Source organism: Maylandia zebra, linkage group LG7 (genome assembly GCF_041146795.1).
Source record: "Maylandia zebra isolate NMK-2024a linkage group LG7, Mzebra_GT3a, whole genome shotgun sequence".
NCBI classification, from domain to species: domain Eukaryota; kingdom Metazoa; phylum Chordata; class Actinopteri; order Cichliformes; family Cichlidae; genus Maylandia; species Maylandia zebra.
The window spans coordinates 36947299-36973409 of NC_135173.1; the positions used below are offsets into that span (position 1 = coordinate 36947299).

The following is a 26111-nucleotide window of genomic DNA, read 5'->3' on the forward strand; positions in this document are numbered from 1 at the left end:
CTGTGGAGAGAGTGAGCAGCTTCCGGTTCCTTGGTGTACATCTGGCTGAGGATCTTACGTGGTCAGTACACACAAACAAAACAGTGAAGAAGGCGCAGCAGCGCCTCTTCTTTCTCAGGAGACTGAAAAGATTCGGCATGAGCCCCCGCATCCTCAGGACCTTCTATCACTGTGCCATTGAGAGCATCCTCACTGGATGCATCACCACCTGGTATGGCAACAGCACCGCCTACAACTGCAAAGCTCTCCAGCGAGTAGTGCGGTGCTCTGAACGGATAATTGGAGGTGAGCTTCCCTTCCTCCAAGACATCTACAGGAAGCGGTGCCTGAGGAAAGCGGGGAGGATCATCAAGGACTCCAGTCACCCCAGCCATAAACTGTTCAGACTGCTTCCATCAGGAAGGAGGTTCTGCAGCATCCGGTCCCGTACCAGCAGACTGAGAGACAGCTTCTTCCATCAGGCCATCAGACTGCTGAACACGTCATAGACACCTCAGCTTCACTACTGGAACTTTAACATTATGCACTCCATACTGTACAGTAATGCCACTGTTTTGCACATGTCTCAACTCTGTATATTTTTATATATTTTATTTATTGTTTATTCTATCTAATTTGTAAAATATGTGTATACACACACACACACACACACACACACACACACACACACACACACACACACACGTAGAAAAACATTTAGTATACACATCCAGAAATGCATATACTATTATATATTGTACATATATTTATTAGTTTCAGATGCAGCCATTCTTGTATTTTGCTTGTTTACATTATTGTATTTTGCACAACTCTGTTGCTTGTGAAGCTCGCACACAAGAATTACACTCACATGTGCTGTACCAATGTACCTGCACATGTGATGTGACAATAAAAGTGATTTGATTTGATTTTGATTTTAGATTGTGTGGAGTAGCTTTGACCAGTGGTGTGCAGGCATGTGTTCAATTACTGGGCCGCCCTGATGTGTATTTGCATATAATTAAATGTATAAAGTAAAAAACAAACAAACAAACAAACAAACAAAAAAACCCTGCCTCATACATTTGACTTAATTATTCAGGTTAAAGAAAAATAATTGTATTTCATGGTGGATTTTCACCAGTATTTATTTATTTATTTATCTGTTTTTTTTTATATCTTTTATTTTTTATGTTTTTAATTATTTATCAATTTTGGTTTTCTTTTTATGGCACGAATGAGCTTCCATATATTTCTACCAACTACTGCCACCTGATTTAATAATAATAAAAATATATACAATTTCACTCTCTGCATGCAGGCTTCATTCTTCCACCAGTTGGGTGATTGAAAAATATTATAAGCTTTATTTAGCTTTGAAAATATAGATAAATATATATGTTTACATACATCATATATTTATTTATTTATTCATTCCGAGAAACGTCTGTAAATGCTAATTCTAGCGGTAAAGTATGCCGAGCAAGAGAGTTGGAGCTTCTTTTTTTTTTTTAGATGTAATTTGATTTCGAGTGGTAAAAGTTGCGGTCATGACGCGCAGTGCTCCAACGCCTGGGATTATTTTTGCATGCAGGCTGACAGCGGAGGCACACTGTGGTGGGTTGGGCTGTGAGCTGTTCAAGATGGCGGCGCCCTGTGGAGTGCAGCTACTCTAACAGGTAAACAGGTCCGATTTTTTTACATCTCGTCTGTTTTTCTCACTACGAATTTCAACGCACAAGTTACGTTTTGGTGAAAGCGATTAGTTTCGCTTGTTTCTCAGCTGGTTGAATGCGGCTGACAGAGTGAATTCTCCGCCGAGTGTGGGTCGCAGCTCCCAGCTAACGTTAGCTCTCAGCGGTGGGACTGACTTGTTTTTGGGGAGACCTGTGATGGGTAGATGTTAAGGCTTTAAGCGTTTCGTTCTGGTTTTATCTGGCTTTTGTTGTTTATGTATTACAAAAGCAGTGCTCAGTTTGCCAGAGAGGAGACGTCTGCATAGTTTTATAATCGGATAAAGTCAACCCAACCCTGCCCATTGTTCCCTGCGAGTTGTTTACGACAAGCAGCAGCCTCTGGTCAGTCCACATACAGCGGGGAGCTCTGCTGCTTTTCAGCTCCACATCTCGGCCTGTCCTGGCTCTGCACGGCCCTCCTCTTCCATGTCAGTATTTTTCCAGTCTTTACGGCCTTTGTGTATTTTTATTTGCTTTTTCACGCTTCGCTATTCATCCCTGTGACAGATCTGCTGCTCCTTTCTGCAGCGTCTCATTTACAGCCAGCAGTTTACTCAAATTCACCTCAGCAGTTTTTTTTTCTATTGTCACACCAGCCATTAATATCCTGTTGTTTTTTGCTGGCTTGTCAACGCCTCAGCTTTTTCAATCACTCCAAAGACGAAATGGGTCACTAGTTTCACACTTTGACCCCCTCGAGCTCTCATTTCTGCCTGTCACATTGGCTAAGCTGTTAAAATTCCAGCACTGGTAGCTGGGCCTTTGCATTATATATAAACACTAACCTAACACATTGCCTGAAGGGATAAATGTTTATATGTGACACTTCTTTAGAATCCATTCATGTTTATTCATCTCAGTCATTTATTTTCATTTGTAAGCCACCCTAACAACATGTTCATGAATAAATGGGTTTCACAGGGGTATTTAAAGCTTTTCACAAATATTTTAGACCATGTGTGATTTAACCTGCATTCTTTCTGTGCATGCTCACAGTCTTGACATAAATGCGTAAAGACATAAGCTTCGTGTCTCTCCAGAAATGGCAGCGTCCCAAGTTGAACCGGTCCTCTGTAGGTATTTGTTTTTAATATAAGCTCTCAACGAATTAGCAACACGAAAATGGCAACTACTGTGCTGAGCTGATGATAGATGTCCTTAGACAGCTGGTCAGATTGGTGCCCAGGAGATAAGATTAATGTGTGATATACTCATTATTTCCCAGGCAATATAAAATGAACCACATCCCATGCATGCAGCTGACCTTTTTCATTTTTCCGGTCAGCAGCATGCATGGGATGGAAAAAAATAAATAGATGTGACTAATGTCAGTAATACTTAAAGCCAGGTTTGCAGAATTTCCTGGTTTGGTTATCTATGCAGAATTTTTATTTAATTCAAATTATCATCATTATTATTGTTATTGTTATTATTATTATTTTTGCACATAACTCATTTTAAAAAATGGGAATACTGTGCACCAGCACTTAAGAGTTAGGCACCAAGGCTTCCCTCTGTCATGGTGAGAAAAGGTCCGAGCTATTTCCAGGGAATACTGACTGTTTTCAGATTAATGCCGTTTACCACAAGCTCCCAGCCACCGACATGGCCTCATACTGCCTGTTTGGATTTCTGGTTCTGGGAATTTTGAAATGATAGCCACCCAGTCATAACTGTTTAGAGTTTGTTTTCAAGTGTTTGAGGTGTTTTCTTTCTTTCAGGATGTTGTTGTGAAGGAAAGAAATTAAATTTTAATTAGTTGTGCAGCACTAAACTCCTCAAGACTCTGCCCCGAAATGTCCAGCTTAGCTAAGCGGACATTTGACAGTGTTACAAAGTCTGTGTGACATCCAGTGGTGCTGATAATTGTCTGGTAAATTTGCAGCGAGCAAGTGGGTATCATGTGTTCGGCCTCACATGTACACTACCCAGACAGCACCCCTCACCTACCCCAACACAGTATATTAGTAAGTGTAGCCTTAGCTTCTGAAGGAAGCATAACGTTGTACAACATCCAGATCTCATTCTTACAACATTACCTAAAGACAGTTTATGTAGGTGTGCACAACAAGTCTGAATTAATTATATATATATATATATATATATATATATATACATACATATACACACACACATGTGTTTCATATAAATACTTTAAATGTGGAGTCTTTTCAGTTCATTCAGTTTCATATTTGCATGTGGTGACCTGCTGCTTTTCTATTTTATCTACCATTATTTAATCAATTAGTCCAACACAATTTATTACATTTATAGTAATTAATCATTGTATTAAACATAATACTGTTTTCTCATTTAACATCAGACTCTTGTAAATTGTGACAGACATTTTTGCTGTTTTTTTTTGTGGATGATTTATATTTAAAAAAAAAATACCAGATGGTAAGAAAATGATAAGAATAGATGTACACCGATTTAAAAGTTCATGTAAGATTTAATATGGTGTGGGATGGTTTGTTTGTTAAACAAAAGAAGCAATTTTAGCTCTGGGAAGACTTGATGGGGCATTTTTCATTATTTTCCACCCATTATATAGCTCAGGAATAGAAAGTTAGTTGTATCTTTGCTCAGTCCAGTAAACTTCTGCAAACTGTGTCTGATTAAAAACTTATTCAAACGGACCATATAGCCACATCATAAAGAAGGCAAATGTCCTTCTTCTTTTAAATATTCACGCAGGAGAATAGAAGGCTACTGCTAACAGCTCGCGCTCGGCCAAATGTAATTTTCAGTGTGTACATGGAAGCGCTCGGGCTGCATAAAGCTTCTTTGTGTGCTCCTGAGCATTCCCAAGCTGCCTGAGATCACACTGAGGCTAACTCTTGTTTACACCACTGACCTGTCCCTGCAAGACTTCATTTTCACCCCAATTCTCAACCCCTGTGACTCAGCAGTTAATTGATTTAGAAAAAAAAGAAGAAAACTGGGCTGTGACTTGTCCTGTGAGTGAACAAACGGGAACATGTGCAAATGTTAATCGTGCATTTTCGGTTTTTTTAATTTGTTTTGAATGGGAGCATCCTGGAGCGACTAATATTGTCACGTTTCCATCCAGAGGGGAAGTGACACATGACTTCAGTGGAAATACACTGGATATCGATTCATTTATTTTCTCCGGATAAGCTCCTGTTATCTTGGGTTTCATAGCATGTGACTCCATGTTGAAAGCTTCAATATTTTTGCACTGATAGTTTACACCCTGTGAGCTACCAAAAACAAACAAGAGTCTCATCATTTTCTAACTTGTTAGGGGTTGTGGTTTAAGAGCTTAAATGAGATCTCTGGTGCTGATTCATTATTCCTTTTGGGGAAGAAGCTGCTGGGTGCAGACACCCTGATGCTAATGGCCTGTCTATCAGTATTATTAATGCCCGTTTCTCAGATGGAGATTTGCGAGGATTCCTTGGCCTCCTTTACTTCGAACAGCTGACTCAGCGTCTAGCCTAAACAGACAACATAAACAGACTTATCCCCTGAAATGGTAAACACATTAGGTCCCGTTGTATTTAAGTTTTTTTTGTTTTGTTTTTTCAAAGCACATACTTGTGTATACTCAATATAAATTAAACAACTTCTCACTTAAAGCTCAGATAGTAAACAGGCAGGATTTGAAAGGATTCTCTTGTCTTCTTGAGGTCAGATTAGCAGCAGGTCACATAGTTGGATCCATCGACACTGCTTAATCCGCTCCAAGTCCGTTCTCTGACCTTTTTTTTTTTTTTAATTTTTTTTTTTTTATTTGTCCCGCAGTATGTTTGACAAGTGAGGTGGTTTATGTGTGTTTGTGTCAATAAAGCTGCGTGTGGTTCAGGACTTTGATGGAAAAACGGTTATAGCCTGCTGAGCTTGTGCTTCCCTGAGGAAAAGATTTAATTTTCTTACTTCAAAAAGCAAAATGTATAGGCTTGTTCCAGATTTTTGCCTTGTCACTGTAGGAAAAAGCGTGGGTTTAAGTAACATTATGAATTGGCTCCATTGTCAAATTGTCACGACTTCCTTGGACGTTTGATTAATGGTAAAAACTCTGCATTCTCTGCGGTGACAAAGTTAAAATGTCTGCAGAGGAAAACAGTCGGTTTGTTTAATATAATTGAAAAATAACATGAACTCTGTCATTTCTTTGAGCCACATCTTATCATCAACTGTTTGGTTTGTTTGTGTCACTTTTTGCCGTTTTCAAACTATTACCAAATTATTGCTCTGAAACTATAGTAAATGCAAGTTTTCAAAATGTTATCACACTGTTAATTCAACCTTATTAATCTCTTCAGATATTTTATATAATAGGGATCTCTTATACTGACTCCATACTTTTATTCTTGGACCCATGATGCATAGCCCAGAGTGGTCCTTATTTATCTTATACTGGCTTTGGTGCTACCACTACTTCATCCTCATGAACTGGCAGTATATTCTTGCCTTTGACCCTTAAAAATGGTGGCTCCTCAAAAGTGGTGTTAAACCTGGGGGTGAACTCTGGCATGGCCTGAGCTTCCAGGTTAGAACACATGGGCATTCTGTAGAAAACCTCAACAATTTCTCTGTTTCTTCTTTTTTCTTTTGTGAGCACTGACGTGGTGATTCTTTAGTTGTTTAGGAGAAGACTGTAAGGAGTCCAGTGTGCCTCAGGCTTGAGTATAAATGGTTACTGGTCTATGTTGACGTCACAGTTTGCATAAGCTCTGAGCACCGCGTCAACTGTAACCACGGTTTTATATTCTTTTCCCTTAGGGACACCCTCCCTTTAAGCCATCTTCTTTCTAACTGGCTGCCATTGTGTGAAAACATTGACACAATAGCATCCAGTTAGAACTTCAGAAGGAAAGGCTGGTGAATGTTCCACCATCCTCACCAGTTTATTGGGTACTAAGCAGGCATCGTGAAGTCAGGGTTTTTCCTGCTTAGAGGAATTTTAGACTGACTAGCTCTAATAGAGGATTCCTCTATGCCTTCTGGTGCTGCACTTTTTGATAACATGTTAATTTGGCTTCATAAACTCAACACGAACACAATTATGTTTCGCAAACGATCAGAAATAACAGAAAAATAATTGATTTTGCTTTATGTGGCCCTCTTAAAGGCCTTATTTGGCCTCATCTGCGGGATGATTGAGAGACTTAAGGACCACTGCGTGTCTTTACAGCAGAGACGTTGTATTCATTGCTTATAACTTGAAATTACATGGAAATATGGCTGCGTTGTCTGTCATTCACACCTCCCTCACCTGATAGGATACGATGACAAGGCCATTATGTTAGTCAAATCAGAGCTCTTGTGGGTATCACAAAAGAGAAGTCCACTCATTTAGGGTTAACTTTTTTTTCTCTCTCCCCATTTAAGAGAATTCTCTTTACTGCAAACCCTGCTTCCCATTACACCGTTGATATTGTCACGCAAGCAGTAATCCTGGATCAGAGCTTAAACACATTCTTGGAAATGTTTTTGATTTGATCTTGGTGCATTGTAGAGGTGCCTGGAGACTGTATTGGTGGGTGGGTCCCAGGAGTCCTCCAGGCAAGTGGGGACGGACGCCGTGACAGAGACGCTGCCTCCACGTCCAGCACTGCCACCACCATGGCCAGGGAGCAGCCAAATGTGGGGGACCTCCTCCCACTCTTGGAGACCTCTGACCTCCACCAGCTAGAAGAGATCAGAGGCCTTATCAATGAGCAGCTCAGCACTGGTAGGCACTTGGCTTGTTATGTGTCAGCACAGTTTATTCTGGGCACAGCTTTCTTTCTCTCTGTGTGTGTGATGTCACTACAACTTAACAGAATAAATAATTAAAAATTATATGCATACTTGTGCTTCTTCAGTGAGTTTCTCATTCTGTTCACAAACTCTGATCCACTCTCTTAAGTTGCACCTAGCAATGGTAGTCCTTGTTCTGCTCTGCAGCCTTGGTTAACTTAGGTCATAACCGGAAACCCCTCTTAACCCTGCGATGTAACCTTCAACACCAGTTGTAGTCGTAGCAGGCTATGTCGACTCAATGTGTAATTTGCAACATAGATTACCAGCTTAAGCAGAAATTGGCCATTAGACTAGAATATGGACTTCCATTGCTAGCTGTAGTCCAGGAACGTGGAGGTTGAGTTTGTGAGGCAGCTGAAGGCTATATGACCATGAAAAAGATAGCCTAGTCAACCTGGCTGTAAGGAAGTAGGAGAAAGGAAGCTAGCTGGTAAGCAGTGATACTGCTACTTGAGCAATTGCATCATCTTTTCAGACAGATAAAATAATACATCACAAAATGTACTTGGGTATCAATAGCCCATAAAAGTAAAATCTGTGTGTGGGGAAACCACTGAACTTTGATAACCTTGGCCATTCTGTGCCGATTGCATCTCATTCTTTTAATAATGCTTGCTTTATCACCTGGTTTAACTTACCTCACTGCATATTTATTCAAAATCTCCTCCCTGTTTTCCTTGAAGAACGTGGGTCCATGCTGCTAAACACGCTGGTGGACTACTATTTAGAAACCAACTCCGCCCAGGCTGTGCATATCCTGTCATCTGTCAGAGAGCCACATGATAAGGTGAGGTGGAGTTTGTTTGTTGTAGCTTACCTGTGACGTGGTACTTTTTAGGGTAGGAAAAAAAAGAAAACCAACAAAACAAAAAGCACTGCTTCTAGAAACATTAAACTCTATGTATTGATTGGTCATTATGGTCCTCTATAAAGTTGCAGCTTATATTGTCACAGATTAGTTTCAACATGCTTTAAAAAGGAGACTAACTGCCTGTGCTGAGTACTGATTGTGTTTGCTACCCTGACCCTAATGTCCTTCTGTCACAGCACCTTCTAGATAAGATGAATGACTGTATGACCAAACAGGCCTGCCGGCTGCCCACCCTCACTCTGCTCGGCCATGTAGTCCGCAAGCAGCCGTCCTGGATCCACAAGATTGCTCGATACCCTCTGCTACTCTCACTGCTCAAATGCCTAAAGGTAACGACCCAGATACGACTCGATGAACAAAGAAATCTTGTAAAGGCACCGAGTCGTGTGTGGATGGATGCGGATCAGAAGTTTTTCATCCAAGCAGCTTTTAGAATGGATTTAATTCTAGTGAGCACACAAAGCAGTAGATTGTTTAGTTTTCTGCTTTCAAAGCAGTTACTTACCTGGGTTTTGTTCATATACACACATCTTTGAGCTGTTACTAGCAAGTATTTAAATGTCTACATTAAAAACCATTAGACACAACATCATTAAACACAACATTACTTACAGAGTATAGGCTAAGAATTGTATTATATTTATTGTATTGTACTTTGGCTTGTATTATTTTTAATAGCTACAACATACCCATCCCCAAACCTCACAAAATCCGCCTTAGCTCTACTAGAGCTTGTCAGCAAATTGTATGCTAATACGCTAAGCCTAAGATTTTTGATTGTCCTATGTAATGTCTTTTGTGTGCCCTAAACCTAAATACTTTCACCTTGATATCATGGCAGACAGATACAGATGTAGTTGTGCTTATCACTGGAGTGCTGGTGCTGATCACTCTGCTGCCCATGATCCCTCAAGCTGGGAAACAACACCTGTGGGAGTATTTTGACATCTTTGGCCGTTTGGCATCGTGGAACCTGAAAAATCCAGGTAGGAACTTCCTGTCATGTCTCAAAAATATGTTGTCGGCTTTTTGAATGTTTTCTAGTTCATTTTTAAGGGTCTTGATCCAGTTGTGTGGGAGGTAAAGGGGTGTTTTTATAGGCGCTGAGCAAGCTTAGGTTTTTGTCTCTCTAACCCTTTTTTCCCCACTTTAAGGCCATGTTTCAGAGGTTTACCTAATCCACCTACACGCCAGCGTCTATTCCCTCTTCCACCGTCTCTATGGCATGTACCCTTGCAATTTTGTGTCCTACCTGCGCTCCCATTACAGCATGAAGGAGAACATGGAAACCTTTGAGGAAGTAGTTAAGGTAAGCGCATTACTTCAGATGCAGTGATCTGTTGCTCTTCATTAGAGTTGGAAGCAAAGTGATGATGGATGTTAAATTTGTGTCCAACCTTCAGCCGATGCTTGAACACGTTCGCATTCATCCAGAATTGGTGACGGGAACCAAGGATCATGAGCTTGACCCCACCAGGTAAGACAAATTTTATTTATTTTATTTTTCTGTATTTCCAGCAGGACTTTGACTAACATTGCTCTGCTTTTCTGTAGGTGGAAAAAGTATGAAATCCATGATATCGTCATTGAATGTGCCAAAGTGTCTCTAGACCCCAAGGAGGCTTCCTGCGAGGAGGGCTATGCCACCATGCCTGAGAACTTTTACCCCCAAATCCACCTGCGACCACAGGACTGCACTTCCAGCCCCTACCCAGACCTCCACAGTAGCTATGGTCAGTTTTGCATATGAAACAATACTGATACGAGTAAGAATAATAATAGATATGTTGCATTTTTGCATCTGCATCAAGAACCATAGCTCAGGTTAGAACATTTTATCATTTGAAGTATTACTTTGAAGCATTACTTGGAGCAGCTTTTAAAGAGCACTGGAACAGTGGTGCCCTAAGAACAGACTGAAAGTTGCTGGCTGGATCCATTAGTGGCTTGTTCATACCATTTGTCTTCTTGACAACAGGAAGCACTTCTTCAACCCCATTTTCAACTCCACGACAGCCTCTACCCCCACCCCTGTCCTTGCCCCCCTTCTCAGGGACACAATCCTCGTACCGCAGCCCACAGACCTCCAGACGGCAGGTAAGATCATCCATAATTCGATCAAAATCTGTCATAATTGTTGCTTTAGGACACAGGGTTTGTCAGTAACTGATGATCAGAGGGTAGTGCCAGAGCACGTTGTTGTTAAGCTTCTGCTTGATGCTGGCTGTTGTACACAGGGTCATGTTTACACCCCATATGGCACCTGTCAGACAGAGTTAGGCAATTGTTTGTCCAGAAAGCCCTATGAATGAGTTCAAAAAGAACAATAGCTGTCCTCCATGTTTTTGAAAAACGCAAAGAAAAAGTGTTTTTGAGTCCCTAAAATCAGCTGGCGGGCAGAGTCAGGTTCATGCCCCTATGCTTATCCTGCCACCACTCCGTAAGGGCTGGAAAGGGTTTGTTGCCTTGGAGATGCTGTCTCCCTTTTTATTATCGGACCAGCTGCATGAAGGAGGGGTCTGGGTGTTTTTCTGCCCCCTGGGGTCTGTCTGAGAATTTTTCTCTCCCACGACTGTGACGGATGGATAATCTGGAAAACACGTGAGAGCCGCCATTTTTTACTTGGCTTGCTTCACCCACATCCACCTGTTCCACTATTCAGCCACTATTCAATGTTTTCTAGTTCATTCAAGCTACCATCTGACAGTAAATTAATTCTTACAATGCATTAACAGAATAAGAAACCCCAGCCAATTGAGATGTATTTTAAATTCTAGAATAATAAATATCCTGTAATTTTTGAGAAGCTCAACTCAGGTATCCAGGCAAATGGGCATGCGAATGGTCCTGCAAAATGAGGATAGTCAAGCTTCCTCCAGAAGTGCAATTTTAAATTGCCCCCAGTTAATGTAGCACTGCCAATCTTTCATAAAGCTGATTGTGATACACAGGTGGTCTGTGTCCCTCTCTGTGTGGGCGACGAAATGCATCAGGAAGTTTTAGTCCCCACTTTATAGTTTATAACAAGAGGGCACCAAATCACCATATATGACAGAGAATGATCTAATAATTTTGTTTACTAAGCTACAACAGTATATCATCTATAGACCAGTTTGTTTCCCAAATTTTATTATATTACAGTAATAATGACTCTCTTCTTTGCAGAACTCCTGTGAATTAAATTCCTCCTGTGGTGGGAAAGACCCTCTGTGGAGCCCCTCCTCATTGTGTGGCATGACTACACCCCCTTCCTCAAGGGGCATGTCGCCCAACTTGGAGCTCTCCCACAGTGCCTCACATCTTCCCACCCGCTTCCACTGCACATCAGGTACAGGCTACATCATGCTGTACGTACCGTACCGTTTTCTGACGTGACGTCCTGTCGTGTCTTTTCTGGTGACTGCTGATTGTTTTTGATCCGAGCAGGAGGAAAAGGAACGCCTGCCTCCAGCACCCCAGCCACGTCTTCTCCGCCTCCCACCTTATCAGATGACTTTCCTGTAATCTCCTTACCAGCCAACACAGTACAGTCCAGTCCACCAAGAAAAGTATGCTCTCTCAATGCTATCCTGAAAATGTCCATAAGATGCAGATTTTAGAAATCCTGCCAAACACTTTGCATGATAGAATTACAAAAGGTCATTGGCAGTGGGCAGATTGTGATTATTCATTACACTATGATGTTTTCATTTTTTTTTAATCACTTAAGAATCTGAAAAAAATATGACTAATATGTTGAACAATTCAATGTGCCTTACATGAAAACAGCAGGAGGCAATATGATTTGAGTAATTATGTTTAATGAGGGAAAAATTATAACTTTATTTAAAATGTATTTTAGAATTACACTGGGAAAGAAGAGCTGGAACAAACCATCGATGTGTCCTGAAACTGTCTCTAATGAGACTGTTAACTGTGTGTGACTTTTCAGGATCGGAGACATGGGGAAGGCACAAAGCCCACACTGGTGAGACAAGACCCAGTAAAAGAGCCTGAGAAGAGTTCAGAAGTGGCCACAAGCAAAGGTTAGACGTGATGTCTGTCATTGATACGGTTTATTATCATTCATTTTACAGTAGTCTTCACAGGCCATCACTTTTTGGATTAGATCCAGAATGATCCAATAGAAAACCAGTCTGACTGAAATACATTTCAGATGGAGCTCCAGATGAAGCAGTTAACTCACAACTGTAATTTGATCTGATGGTCCACCCCTCCTGAGCAAGACTCCGTTCTGCCTAATTTTAAAATGCTGGATATTTTACAACAGCATAAACATTTGTAATCTGAGTGAAGTGCACACTTCTACTTGAAATGACCTAAAATGTGTTTGATTTCTGCTTTACTATTTATAGAGGTTTAATAGTTAATTTCTCAAGTTTAGGGTAAAAGTATTTCTTCTTTTTTTTTCCTTTCATTTTTTGATACCATATGCAAACATGTGGCATGTTTTTCGTCATCAGATGCAGGGGCTGCAGAGAACATCTCCATGACTCTGACAGAGCTTTCAGTTTTCATGAAGAAACAGGAGTTGGAGCTGCAGCTGAGAACAGAGAAAGAAAAAGAGAAGGAAGAGGGTGAGTTTCTTTCTTGCAGAAACACATTTATGTACATTGTCAGCAAATTCAAGCCACAAGGACTAAAGTCAACCCAAGAAAATGTTGCTGTACTATTAAAAAAATATTTATTTTGAGGTTAACAAAAAAGAAGTCTATAGTTTCCCCAAGTTATTCACATGGTGTTAAAGGCAGACTACCTGCTGCTCTCATTCCTCTTATTGAATTATAAATGCACACAAAATGCTAGCAAGATGTTGAATAAATTCATGCTAGCCATTTTTTATTCAAACATTGGATCTGAGCAGCATTCACAGGCACATATTCATCAAAAGAGCTGTATGAACTGGTGATTCTGGCACAAGACCTACATTTGAAAATTCTCAATGTCATATGGCTTTTCTGTTTAGTGGTTGCTACTGGCAATCACTGGAGCCATCAAAGCCATATTGATAATCCTGAGAGGCTCTTAATGTAGCAGTCTGCTCCTTTTCTCTTTAATATTACACCTGCAGAGTTCTTGGTTTGTTTGTTTGGTTTTTTTTTCTTCATATTTGTCACCCTTAAGTGTTTCAACTCATTACATTTTTATATTAGACAAAAAGAAAAAAAAAAGTAAATGTAAAATTCAGTTTTTAAATTGTTTAACGTAATAAGTGGTTTTGCCACCCTGGCAGTAAGAATTGCAGTCGAGCATTTGTAGTAAGTTTCACATCACTGGAGAGGCCCACCTTTCTCTTAAGGCCTGTTTGAGATGCTTTGGCATGACCTTAATCAGATTCAAGTCCAGATTTTGACTAGGCCTCTCCAAAACCCTTGTTTTGCTGCCTTTTTTTGTAAAAGCCATTCAGAGGTAGGCTTTCTGGTGTGTTTTGGATCATCATCCAGCTTCACACCCCAGCTTGAGCTTCAGGGTGCGAACTGATGTCCAACGTTCTCGTTCAGGATATTCTGGTAGAGAGCAGAATTCATGGTTCCATTAATTACAGTGTCTAAGTCCTGAAGCAGCAAAGCAGCCCCAGGCTATCACACTACCACAACCATGTTTGACAAGAGCCTATCCCAGTTGTCATACGACTAGAGATGGCCTACGCTGCCTCTCAAAAAGAAATGAAAGGAAAGTTAAGGAAACTGTACTTCCTAGCCCAATAGATTTTCCCTTAAACTAGTTGCATTCTTTAAAGCAAAGTAATTTGATTTTTCAGAACAGACACCTTAATAAAATTGGATAACACATATATAAGAACAATGAGTCAGTAGGATGGTCTGTTTTTAATTAAATCAACATTCTGATAAACAGATTCCCCCAGTTAAGTTGGACAATTCTCAGCTCATGAACTAAACATCCAGGATGCCAACACATCTGTTTATTTCCCTGTATGTTGAGCTTTCTCTGCATAGTTACTGGTTTAAATCCCACTTGAGCCACTTATAATAAAAATAAATGCACCTGCAGTGCTGCGAACACCACTTTTAACAGAAGCATCTGCCAAATGGCACAAGCTCTGTTTCTAAAGCTAGGTGCTTAGATGTAAACATCCATTCCTTCTTAAATAATAAAAAAAAAAATACAAAAAAAAATTGGGCGCTAGTTTTGTGATTGCAGAAATATTTAAACCTGCATGTATATTCTGAATGTCATTGTCTCCATCTACTGCAGCTGCCATCACAGAGGAGCTATGGAAGCTCACTGAAGAAAAGCTGGAGCTGTCGGGTGTCAGGGGCTTTGACTCCCCTTTCTATCACACCACTGAAACGCTGACTGGCTGTCAGACACGAGACAAGACCCGCTCCAGCACCCAGCCTGGAGGCACCGTCCGGGACACCCATCATGCTGTATCAACACCAGATAAAGCGGAGAACACCGTGTGTAGCAGCACTGTTGGCAGTGAAAGAGGAGTGGGAGCAGGAGAAGGAAGGAATTCAGCTGTTGGCCTGGAGCAGTCATGCTCCTTTCACACATGTTTTACTCCTATTGAGCACCACCTGCACCAAAGCCCCTCTGTCCCGGATGATGAAGTGACTAAGTTTGGGATGTTCTCCCCGAGTCCGTGCAGCAAGACGCCAGCCCCGGTTCCCTATGAGTCATTTTTTGATCTGGCCTTGCCGAGGGCAGCTTCACTCTTTGTGCACCAGAAGACGTCAGAGGTGGCGCACAAGGTCACCATGGAGAGACTTTTGCAGCGGGAAGAGGGGTTGGAGGATGGAGAGGAGGAAGGGGTAGTGTCTGCTTCACCACTGGAGGTGCTGGATCGCCTTGTTCAGCAGGGAAGTGACGCCCACGACAAAGTTCTCAAGAGGTGAGAGACTTTTAAGTCTACATCATTTTAACACTCATATCTACAGTGATTGTGGTCTAAAACACAGGTGACCTGCACTCCATCCTGTGCCTGCACACATCCTGTGTAGACTCAGCTGCTACAGCTTCTGCGAACACTACAGATTCTATAGATTGTAGCTTATTTGGAAACATTAGCAACAGTATATTTTAATAGTTTAAAATGTTCTGTTGTGCATGAAAAGACTAGAATTGGTCATGACCCAGCCTCTGATGTGCTATAGTCAGACCAGAAATGGTTTGATTTGCCAAAAATATTTCTTCTAAAAATGTCATGTGTAATGGCAGCAACTGCATCTAGTTTCCTCACAATGCTATTACAAAAGCAGCAGCCAGTAATCTATCAGATTAGCCCCTTGAGTAAAAAGTCAAGTCCCTGTATTTGAGTATTTCTTATCTCCAACTCCTACAGGATCCGCTCAGCTCTTTCCAGTATTTAAATTGATTTTTAAGCCATAAAATATTTTAAAAGTCTTAAGTACTTGTGAGAGATCATAAATTTTAAATGTCCTAATACTTTGACCATATCAGACATGCATTACTACATGTAGTCGGCATTGTTTTCTATTACAGGCTGTTTAGAAGAGGTGAAATGACAATTAGAAGGTGACAGATGGGAAATGCAAGTAGCAAGGACACGAGGTTCCAATTGTTAGGTGATTTCTAAATGTTTTGGAAAAAAAATTAAACTTAAAAAATAAATTTTATCCAGTTGAGTCCAATATAAGGTTCAAATTGTTTAGAAAAAAAGGGTGCCAGTGGAGTCTTTCATTTCCACTGTTACCTCATCATCAGTGCCACGTGGACCGCAAGCTGGTTATGTTGGGCGTAATGAAACACCCACAACATTATTAAGTATTTAGAAGAGGGTTTGTGGCTCCTTTGCATAATCCACAACATTTGTGTCATTTTCAAGTTGATGATTCCTAAATCAGAATGTGTGAAGACATTTAGTTTTAATAGATAATCAGTGTGCATTGCTCAAGTTATTACTGTGTTCTGCTGTCAAACATCTTAAATTAACTTTTGAAAAGCATGCAGAAACCTTTTTTTCAACATTGTTGAATGGCATGAAACACATGCCATGAGGTTAGATGCACCGAAACTGTATTTTCAGTTGTAGTTTTAGTTGCACAGAAAAGCTCTGTGCCTTTCCTGATTAGCTTTAGTGAGTGTGATACAAACTCTGCTAGATGGATACAGTTTCAAAGAAAATTTAAGTTATTAAATATCAACTTTCAGTATGAAAATACTGAAGTAACACATGTATGTTGCGGTGGTTTAGGTATTCATTCTTTAACTTCTTTGTTGTGAGTCAGCCACTCATCTTGATCACACTGAAGAACCTCATGAGTCTGTTTTGATGTGCTTTTCAATGTTCAGAGTGTTTCTGGGTTGTTTCCAGTCTATTACCGCAGTTCCAAAGGAAAACACCCGGTTTGAACAAGCATGACATTGTTTGAAATCCACCTCCCCCTTCTTTTCTTTCTCTCTCTCACACACTCACACACACACACACAGCTGGCTTGTCCACAGTGCCAATAATACAACAGCACAAGCGGTGTCAGCAAAGCCAGGACTAAGCACAGATCATTTAGACTGCATTCAATTTTAGTTGCTTGCTACTGCCATATTTAGATTTTATCTGTGTTAATACAGGCAGGTGGAGAGAATGAAGTTGGCACACACACATGTCAAAATCAAGGCAGAGAGAGAAATAAGACAAGTTACAAGCATGCCATTTTTACTGCGATGTGGTCACCTGTAAGGGGAGGAAATATGGACAACGTATGGGAAAATTGTAGGAGCATAATTATAGCTCTTATAAACAGTCTTGATATATCTTGACATTTAGTGAATTCTAGACTCTGCTAGGTAGATTTTGATACTGTTGGACAAAGCCAAGCCAGCTGTTGTGTCTTGTCACTTCAGCAGAAAATAAGTCCCAAGACTGAGCCCACAGAGTAGGCTCTTAGAGTCTGGCGTGATCTGGTTTGCAAAAATACTGAATGTTCTGCTAGAAAGATAGGAGGTGCATCCAGATGCTTCCTCTGACACTGACTTTCATCACAAAAAATGAGTCATTTCTGTATTATTGTATATTTAGCACAAGTGCACTTTTTGAGCTAAAGCACACTTGCTGTCCAATACAGTGGTCTGATTGGTCAGATCGCTTTATTTGCATCCGGTGTGCAAAGGCCATTAACCTGTGCTAACATTTGCTTTTACCGGTGACTACATGGCTTTGTTTTGTTTTTTAGAAAAAAAAGGGCAGATTAAGAGTACAATACGACAAAAACTGCTCATGTTACTGACCTGTTTTGTTTTTGTTCCCCCCCCCAAAAAAAAAAAAAAAAAAATCTTCTTTAACAGATTACCTTTGCCAAGTAAGTCAGCTGACTGGACACACTTTGGAGGTAAATCCTTCACAACACTCAGAACACCATTGTACACAGATGAAAGAAGCCATTATCAACACTGCAGATGGAGCAGTATATAAATAATATGCATGACTAAGTTTGGCCGCGAGGTCTTAAGACATTTGCAGTATTTTGAAATGAGATGTAAGATGTCTTCTCTGCCTTTGTTTATGCTTAAGCGCACAAATCAAATTTTCTCCAGCTGCAGTTCATAAAAAGGAAAAACAAATAAAACTCTGCCAACCTATAATTACAACTCTGGAATCTGATAATCTCCCTTGGCTGACTGATAGGAGTCACGTCTTTCAAATTACATCTAAAACAAAACTTCACTCTTCACTTGTGGCTGATGGGCATGGAGCCCTTGGATGACTGTAAAGATCCTGGATCAAACTTTCCAGCACATACTCACTAAATTAGTCTATCATTTTTTGATAAGCAAAGCCGTGTATTCAAAGTTAGACTGGGCATTTCCTAGATTTTTATTATTATTTGACATAATTTTAAATATTCATAATGTATATAATATTTATGATGTAAATAACTGGTAATGACATCAGGTTATTCGTCAAACTGCCAACCAGACCATAGTACTAGTTACTTTTGCTTGTTTAATTGTTGAACTTCAGCCTTTAGTGATCAAATGTTTGTTCTGTTATCATGATGTGAACAAATGCCAATCTTGATTTGAAAATAAGAAAAAAAATTCACATTTTCTTACTAAACTGCACACCTGAACTCATTTGTAAAAGGTGTTTGCTATTTTAAGTGCTCTTTATACCACTGCGTGTGAGTGATTAGCAAAGTTAGGAAAAGCAATAGATTATAGAATATAATTTTATACCTAAACCATTACCTGTGCTCATCTTGTGTTTCACACTCTAATAATAATTAACTCCACTAATTAGTCGTGTGTGTGTGTGTGTGTTAATTACATTATTATTACCTGGGCTTCCTCAGGCTCAGCTCCGCTGGATGAGCTTCACACGCTGCGCAGCCAGCTGCTCCTGCTGCACAACCAGCTGTTGTACGAGCGCTACAAGAGGGAGCAACACGCCGTCCGCAACCGACGCCTCCTCCGACGCATCATCAATGCCACCGCACTAGAGGAGCAGAACAACGCCATGGCAAGTTTGCAAGTGCTCATTATCACAGATTGAACACTTTCAAACAGTGTTGAAAATGTACAAAAGGTGATGTAGCTATCTTATACACTAGATGTGCACTGATTCAATAGCTTATTTTCATTTGGAACGATAAAAAAAGGGACAAAGCTCATCTAAATTCTTCAGAGACATTCAGTAATCACTGAGGCATTCGGGCATTTCATAATACCAGCTGTCTAATCAGCTGAGGGTCATCTGCATACATACCAATGAAACTGTAACCGAAGTTTTGTTTGCACACAGATTAGTTTCCAACAAATAACAGTTACAAAGAAGTCACAAAGGCTGTTTTGCCTCCAGTAATCAAATGTGTTTGATTACATCCATGTCGCAATCAACCAAAAGAATAACTTTTTACCCCTCTGCCCACTCCACCAGGCAAGCAGCAGGGCAGCATGGACACCAGAGTTTGTGAATTTGGTAACTTGAAAACGAGGCAATGTAGGAACTTCAAATTGATACCACAAGTGCATCTAATAGCAATCTTGGAGTTCGAAGCTCCGTGACCTTGATGTTAGGGTCAGAGTAAAGTTTCTTCTGAATGCATTAACTTGAGAACCAGGCGACATATGTTACCATTGGTGTGTCTACTAGGAGGTTGTATTGAGACGTGTGCCAGTATTTTTGTAAATCATTCAAAAACAGTTCAATCTGAGTTTCTGGTTTAGAAAATTCTGTGCTTATCGTGTGCGTGTGTGTGTGCGTGTGTGTGTGCGTGCGTGTGTGTGCGTGTGTGCGCGTGTGTGTGTGTGCGCGTGTGTGTGTGTAGAAGGACCAGCTGAACCTGCAGAGTGTGGACATCCTATCTCTAAGGGAGAGCTTGCAAGTGGAGCAGCAGCGATACAGGCAGCTGTGGGAGGACCGGGAGACGGTGGTGACCAGGCTGCACAGTCAGATCAGACAGCTGCAGCAGGGTCGAGACGACTACTACACCAAGAACCAGGAGCTCCAGGTACACATGCACGTTCACTCTTATATTATGATGTGCTAACATTTCTATACGGTATACATTAGAGTTTGGTATTCATCTAAATCTGTCCTGCATGTTCAGAGCAAGCTGCAGGAGTATCAGAAGAAGATGGATGAACTGGAAGCTGAGCTTCAAAGGGCCAACAACAAAGTTTGTCACACTGGTCACCTCCTGAATCAGATGACTATCAAGGTAAAGAAGTACAGAGTGTGAGATCATTTCAAACCACAGTCAGAACTTCGGCTTTTGTTGGTGTTTTGATAGTTTGACATTCTACCTTTGTAGCTACATTACTAGTGCGATAACCTCCACCTGGTGGATGATTGGTGGCTTTGCCACTTGTTATAGAAAAAAGGAAGGTGTCTCTATGCTGTACGTGGTGTGATTACAGCACACTGTAACTCCTTCTGTAAGACTTGCAAAATTTAAATTTGGTTTTAGTTCAGGGTTGTGCATCTGTACAAAGGTTCAGGTAGTTAAAAACTGGATGCTTGTCTTTAGGCAGCAGGACTCGCAGGTTAACCTTGGGAGACAAATTCTCAGTGCACCAACATGAGAAGGTCGAAGACATTGTGCTCCTTACCAGATTGAAAACTGATTCCTTGACTCAAAAATTGCTGTCTGGTATCTGAGCGGTAGAAGTCACCACGGGTTGAAATGAAAGTTGAGTCAGTTAGAGAGAGAAGTGGTTAACTTTCTAAGCCAGCTTCAAGCCTGTGGTGAGGAATCTAAAAGTAGCAGCTGCACTTAAAGCTGCTGCAGGTGCACCCCCCACAGTCTTTGATTGCCTTTCATATTAAGACTTCCTATACCTTTTGCTATAGGAAGTTCCAATCCAGTGGTATGTGTGCCTGACCTGGGTTTTTTTTTAAGTCAAGCTCTGATATCCTTATATCCTCATATCTAATCATTCTCTGTCAGAGCAAGTTCTCAACTTCAGGGACATTAACGTGTCTTTGCCAACAGACCTATATGACCACTGGTGAGACATCACTAACTTCCTAACACAGTCAGGTTGTGTTTTTACTCTATTTTTCTATGTGCTTGCTTCTCCTGTAAATGGAAAAACTGTGCAGTACCATGAGCAGGCTTGCAGACAGCTGGGTCAGACTTGGGGAGCTCCAAAAAAACATGCAGATTGTCCCAGGGCTCGTTGCCTTGGAGATATTGTCTCACCCTCTTTATTTTTGGGTCAGCGACACAGGGGGTCTGAGTGTTTTTTCTGGCTCCTGGGATTGGTCTGAAGTCTGTTTCCCTCCTCTGACCCAGACTGAACCGAAATCCTGATGAGCAGGGAGGCGTCTATTCATTTCAGATCAGACAGCATCCATAGGGTCATATATAAGGTCCTTGTTCACGATATTCAGGTTAAGTACAAGTTGGCAGAGGCAAAAGATGCCTCACCATATTCTGAATTATTCCTTAAATTTCTCACTTATTAGGCAGTCAAGATATTCTTCAAGACCATGGCCATATGGTTTAATATCACGACCTGGGAAGTAATTTCTTAGGACGATTTCACAGAATGGCTGTAAAGTGTGACACATTTAAACAAAGTTGAAATCTTTTGGATTTCTCTGTGTACTGAAATATCACATGACTTTTTGCCGCAACTCATTGGACGTTTATCAGAGTCAGATCATTAAGGACTGCTTTTCTCAAATTCTTTCGAACAGGGTATTTGTAGCATAATTGCTAATTTGCCCTCCATCATCATTGTTTGTCTCATTTGTCCTTCAGCTGAGCAACAGCGAGAGCACCCAGCAGCAAATGAGCTTCCTGAACAAGCAGCTGCTGCTCCTCGGGGAGGCACATAAGCTGTCCATGCAGGAATTACAGCACGCAGACGCCAATAACACAAAGGTATGTGTGTGTTTGCAGGGAACAGCAGAGATGACGTACTGAAGTGAAAATGGACACTAATTGGGTTTGTTGGGTGTGAAACAAAACTCTCCCAGTGAAGCATTTTCAACTTCATGGCAATATGAACTCTGGTGAATGAAGTCACAGGCAGTCAGCTAATCATAATGCTTTGAAACAAAGACATGACTGTGCTTATGTACCACTTACTGCTAATTTGCAGATAACTTACCTTGTAGAATATGACAGCTTTGTAGTAAGGCTCGCAGAAAATGTTAATCTGTATTTTGTTCCCATTTTCATGCATTTGTTGTGACCCACCACCCAGGAGGCCCAGATGCTGCAGGTGTCTTACGGAAAGGAGGTGGAGACTCTACGGCAGAGTCTGCTGGTTCAGGGTCAGAAACTCGAGGCAGCGCAGCAGAGAGTCGCCGAGCTGGAGACGCTTCTCTCCAAGAAGGAACACCTTATTGCAGAGCAAAAGAAGTTCCTCGAGGACGTAAAATGTCAAGCAAAGTGAGCACCAGGATTCAAACAAAAAGAGAATTTAATGTAACTCTTTTCTGTATAACTTAAAGCAGCATTGTGTAATTTGAAAATTAGCGTTTGTCGTAATCTTTGTGTGAGAAGATGGATCGCTACTTTATTACGGATCATAAACTAGTTGTGCAAGTAGGCAAGATCATTTTTCCTACAAACAAAACATTTGGCTCCCCCCACAATTTGGTCTCATGTTCTCTCTCCATGTTTGTCTTTTCCTACATTGAACCAGTGTCTTCTCTCTTTTCTTTGAAGGGCTGAGCTGCAGGCCTCAGACAGCAGGTATCAGGCTCAGAGGAGAATCACTCAGCTGCTGCAGACTGAACTCCTGCAGCTCTACAGCAGAGTAGAGATGGAGGCTCCAGCCAGCACCACCTCCTGCTCACCACCAGAGGGCAGAGATGACCCACACATGCCTTGTGACTCCAGGTCAGAGTGGAGTTGTGATGTTACTTTTTGCCATGCAAAAGTAAAGTCAGTGTTTCAGTCCTTGCTTCCTCCAACCTGCATGTCAAAGTATCCTTGAGTAATACACTGAGCCCTGAGTTGCCTCTAATGCATCCATCAGCGTGTGAGTGTGTGACAGCGCTTTTTTTTTTTTTTTTTTTTTTTTTTTTTTTTAAAGGCATATAATAAAGCACCTGTAAGAGTGTGTGCAAATCCACCAACACTCAGTTTGGTGAAATCGTATTATTAGTACATTACAAATTATATAATATTCTTTTTAGTGCTAAAACGGCAGAGCTGAAAACTAGAGTCTGACACTTTGGTTCAGACACAAATGGATGGATAGCATAGTATTTCATAGATAACTTCTATTATTGTGCGGATCATAGATGGTTCATAGGCTTTTTAACATTGCAAATCTTTAGTTGTAAGGGGAAAAAAATGTCAGTTGTCTAATTTATTCATAAATAACCTGGAGGAGGGAAAAAATGGAAAATGTATGTTTCACTGTTTCTTTTCATTTAAAAAAAAAAAAAAAAGAACTTCAGCTATTTGGTCCACTCTGAAATAATGTTTTTTCTCCCCACCACAGTGGCATCGTGCCAGATGGACCAAGTAACATTCACAACAACGAGGACACAGACAGCAGACCACCACATGACTCCCCTCATGGCAATGGCAGCACTTTATCGCCAGGGCAACCAAAGGCGAGCAACTCTTCCAAGTCAACAGCAAACTCCATCAACGGCAGTCAGGAACTTGCCCCACCCCTGCTGGTGGAGCCCTCCCTGTCCTGCCCCCACGCCAGCCTGCTCACTCCCCTGGCCGCCTCAGACACACCACTCACCGTGGGCTCCTACCCCAGTGCCAAGAGCTTCCTGGGCATGAGGGCACGTGAGCTGTTCCGCAACAAGAGTGAGAGCCAGTGTGATGAGGACCAGCCACCTCCTCGCCTCGCTGGCCTCGCCCACGGCCTGAAGACTGAGCTGTGCGTGGAGTCGATAAGCCCAAGTTATATTGCCCCAGTCAGCCCCGCACCTTCGCCCATCCCTCCCCCTCCCCCTGTTACTCCTCTCACTGTGCCCACCAAGGAGCCCGCCTCTGAGCCGAAGCAGCAGAGGGCTTCCAGGCAGGAAAGTCTCTGCAGAAAGACAGGGGCGGGGCCTGGTGGTGGGAGGGTACAGGTAGGGTCAAGTCGCCCCCGGCAGCAGCAGCTTAAGATCATGGACTATAACGAGACCCATCATGAGCACAGTTAGGGACATAGGACTGAGCCGGTATGAAGGGAGACTGAAATTTAATGACGGAGAAGAGCTACAAAATCGACAAGAGGAACATGTCAGCAATTCAGTGTTATTTGTCCCATTCCCTAAGTGTCACTCTGGGTGGACAACAGGATTTTCACCCCAAGTTCTTCTACTTATGATTGATTTTGGGGGTTTTTTTTGTTTGTGTTTTTTTCATAATGCTTTATTTCCCTGAAGAATTTTGATAATGTGATACAAGCAATGTCAGCATGTTACCAGTGAGCACGCTACGCTTGACAAAACAAAGGTGCTGAAAGCTTCACTGACAGGAAGCTGATAACAGTGATAAAGAATCATGAAGCTCCCTACACAGGACACCTTGACTATTTACTTTTTAGAAAGTCAGTTCACCTAAATTGGAGCTACTTTCTATTGTGGTGGTGTGGCTATCCACAGTAACAGACGGTTTGTTGTTGAAATATTTAGAGATCATGTCTAAAAGCTGTGAGCAAAATTCCACTCATCACTATTGCATAAGCTGAGAAGGCAGAAACTGTCTCTTTGACTGTAACTGAAGGCACAAGTCAGAAAACCTGAATTTTGGGTAAACTGACAGCTTACTCACTTTTTTTTTTCTTCTTGTTTTTGTTTGAAACATTTTCTTTTTTTCCTATTTAAATGGTAGCAATTCTAAAAAAAAGAAAACACTGTTTATTTTTCATCAGTTATCACTTCTAATCAAAGTTCGAATATAAGTTCGCTTGAGTTTTTGGTTTGTTCTAGTGACATTTTGAACCCACACTTTATTGTTCCTGTGTTTAAGCAGAACATTTCCGACAAACCTTTACGTTTTTGTTAAAAGGAAAATTGGTTTTGCATCCAAATGTTTAAGTGTAGGTGCTGCGGACACACAAAAATGATTATTTCCACAAAAAAGGAAAGTGAGTGAATGAGATTTGGAAACTGGTAACATTTTTATGAATTTTTATAAATGCTACATTTTCTACACCCCCTGCCCCCCCCCCCCCCCCCCTTTTTTTTTTCTTTTTCTTTTTTTTTTAATTTTGGGGTACATGAACTAAAATTGAATCAGACCTGACAGGGTTGCACGACCCAGGTTTTATCACAACATTCAGTTCAATACGATTATTTTGAAAGTGCCAAGCAATATATTTGCATTCTGGCTGAACTCAGTCATCTCTAAACATAAGTGTTGTTTCTCAACTTGTTCACTACGCTTGAAAACAGACATATTCTGTCCGATGGGTTTTCCTTTCTGCAGGTCTGATAAACATGGAGTAACCTGTTCCCCTTTTGGAAGTATTAGAAGTAAACTCTGGCTGTGGAAGTCCATCTAAATCCTGTTGTCCACCGGGAACTCCTGCTGTTTTTTCCTTCTGCCTCGCTATCTAAAGCATGTTCAACAATCCACTTTAAATGCCAACCATAGTATCTACAGCAAACCAAGACAGAAGAAACCAAGACAGAAGGTACAATCAGCACAAACTGAAGGAAGAAATCAGGACTCTCACCGGAGCTGGAGAATCTGGGACAAAATGGCAAAAAAGGAAGTTCGTAAAGCAGTGGCTTGTGTTTAACTGTGAACAATAAAGATCGTCTTCAATGTTTTGCACTACAGTTCTGAGTTTTCCTCGTTTTTTTTTTTTTGTTTTTTTTTCTGGTCATTGTGAGTTTAATCTTTGGACAAAACCAAATGGGTTAATATTTTACTTTCAGCTCTGACTGAATTTTAGTTTCTTGATCTTCATTGACAATATTATTAATTTAGGAAGTCACCTCCCAGTCGAATTGAAGTAGACAAATAAGCTTACTCTCCTCAGTTAAGCTACTAGAAATTTAAAGTTCAAGTTCTTTAAATTTGGACTTAATAAATTTAAAATTGAGTAAGTTGAAAAGTTATCTGAAATGGTTAACTTACTCAGAATCAGTATTATAATAGTTAACGTAAACTTAAAAACTAGAACTAGATGGAAAAAAAAAAAAACTAAGACAAATGACATTGTGAATTTGCAAAACTAAAATAAAAATGTAGGAGATATGCTTGGTTTGATTATGTGTTAATTTGGTTAAAAAACAACAACAAAAAAGGTATCAATTTGCTTAATGGGTTAGGGGGACATGTTTATTCAGACTTTGAACTGCTCCAAGTCTAAGTCATTGCTTTTATAAAATTCCACGTTTTAATTGT

The 26111-nt window shown here is 40.8% G+C and overlaps 1 protein-coding gene across 1 annotated transcript; it reads left to right on the top strand.

The window, feature by feature from the left end:
- The first annotated feature begins 1569 nt into the window (after positions 1-1569).
- Positions 1570-25540, top strand: tsc1b (TSC complex subunit 1b). Its single transcript, XM_004538433.4, has 22 exons — positions 1570-1658; positions 7201-7416; positions 8171-8274; positions 8535-8687; positions 9200-9344; positions 9513-9667; positions 9762-9835; positions 9913-10091; positions 10337-10455; positions 11524-11686; positions 11785-11906; positions 12290-12383; positions 12822-12935; positions 14575-15214; positions 17626-17669; positions 18633-18799; positions 19608-19790; positions 19890-20000; positions 21549-21671; positions 21997-22184; positions 22464-22637; positions 23248-25540. Exons 2-22 carry the CDS (start codon positions 7308-7310, stop codon positions 23912-23914), a joined length of 3828 nt encoding a protein of 1275 aa, XP_004538490.2. The 5' UTR covers positions 1570-1658; positions 7201-7307; the 3' UTR covers positions 23915-25540.
- The last annotated feature ends 571 nt before the right edge of the window (positions 25541-26111 follow it).

Coding starts and splice junctions, on each gene's coding strand:
- tsc1b (XM_004538433.4), top strand. CDS start 7,308: ATGGCCAGGGAGCAGCCAAATGTGGGGGACCTCCTCCCACTCTTGGAG. Junction 9,668..9,761: donor CCTTTGAGGAAGTAGTTAAG/GTAAGCGCATTA, acceptor TCCAACCTTCAG/CCGATGCTTGAACACGTTCG. Junction 12,384..12,821: donor AGAAGTGGCCACAAGCAAAG/GTTAGACGTGAT, acceptor TTTCGTCATCAG/ATGCAGGGGCTGCAGAGAAC.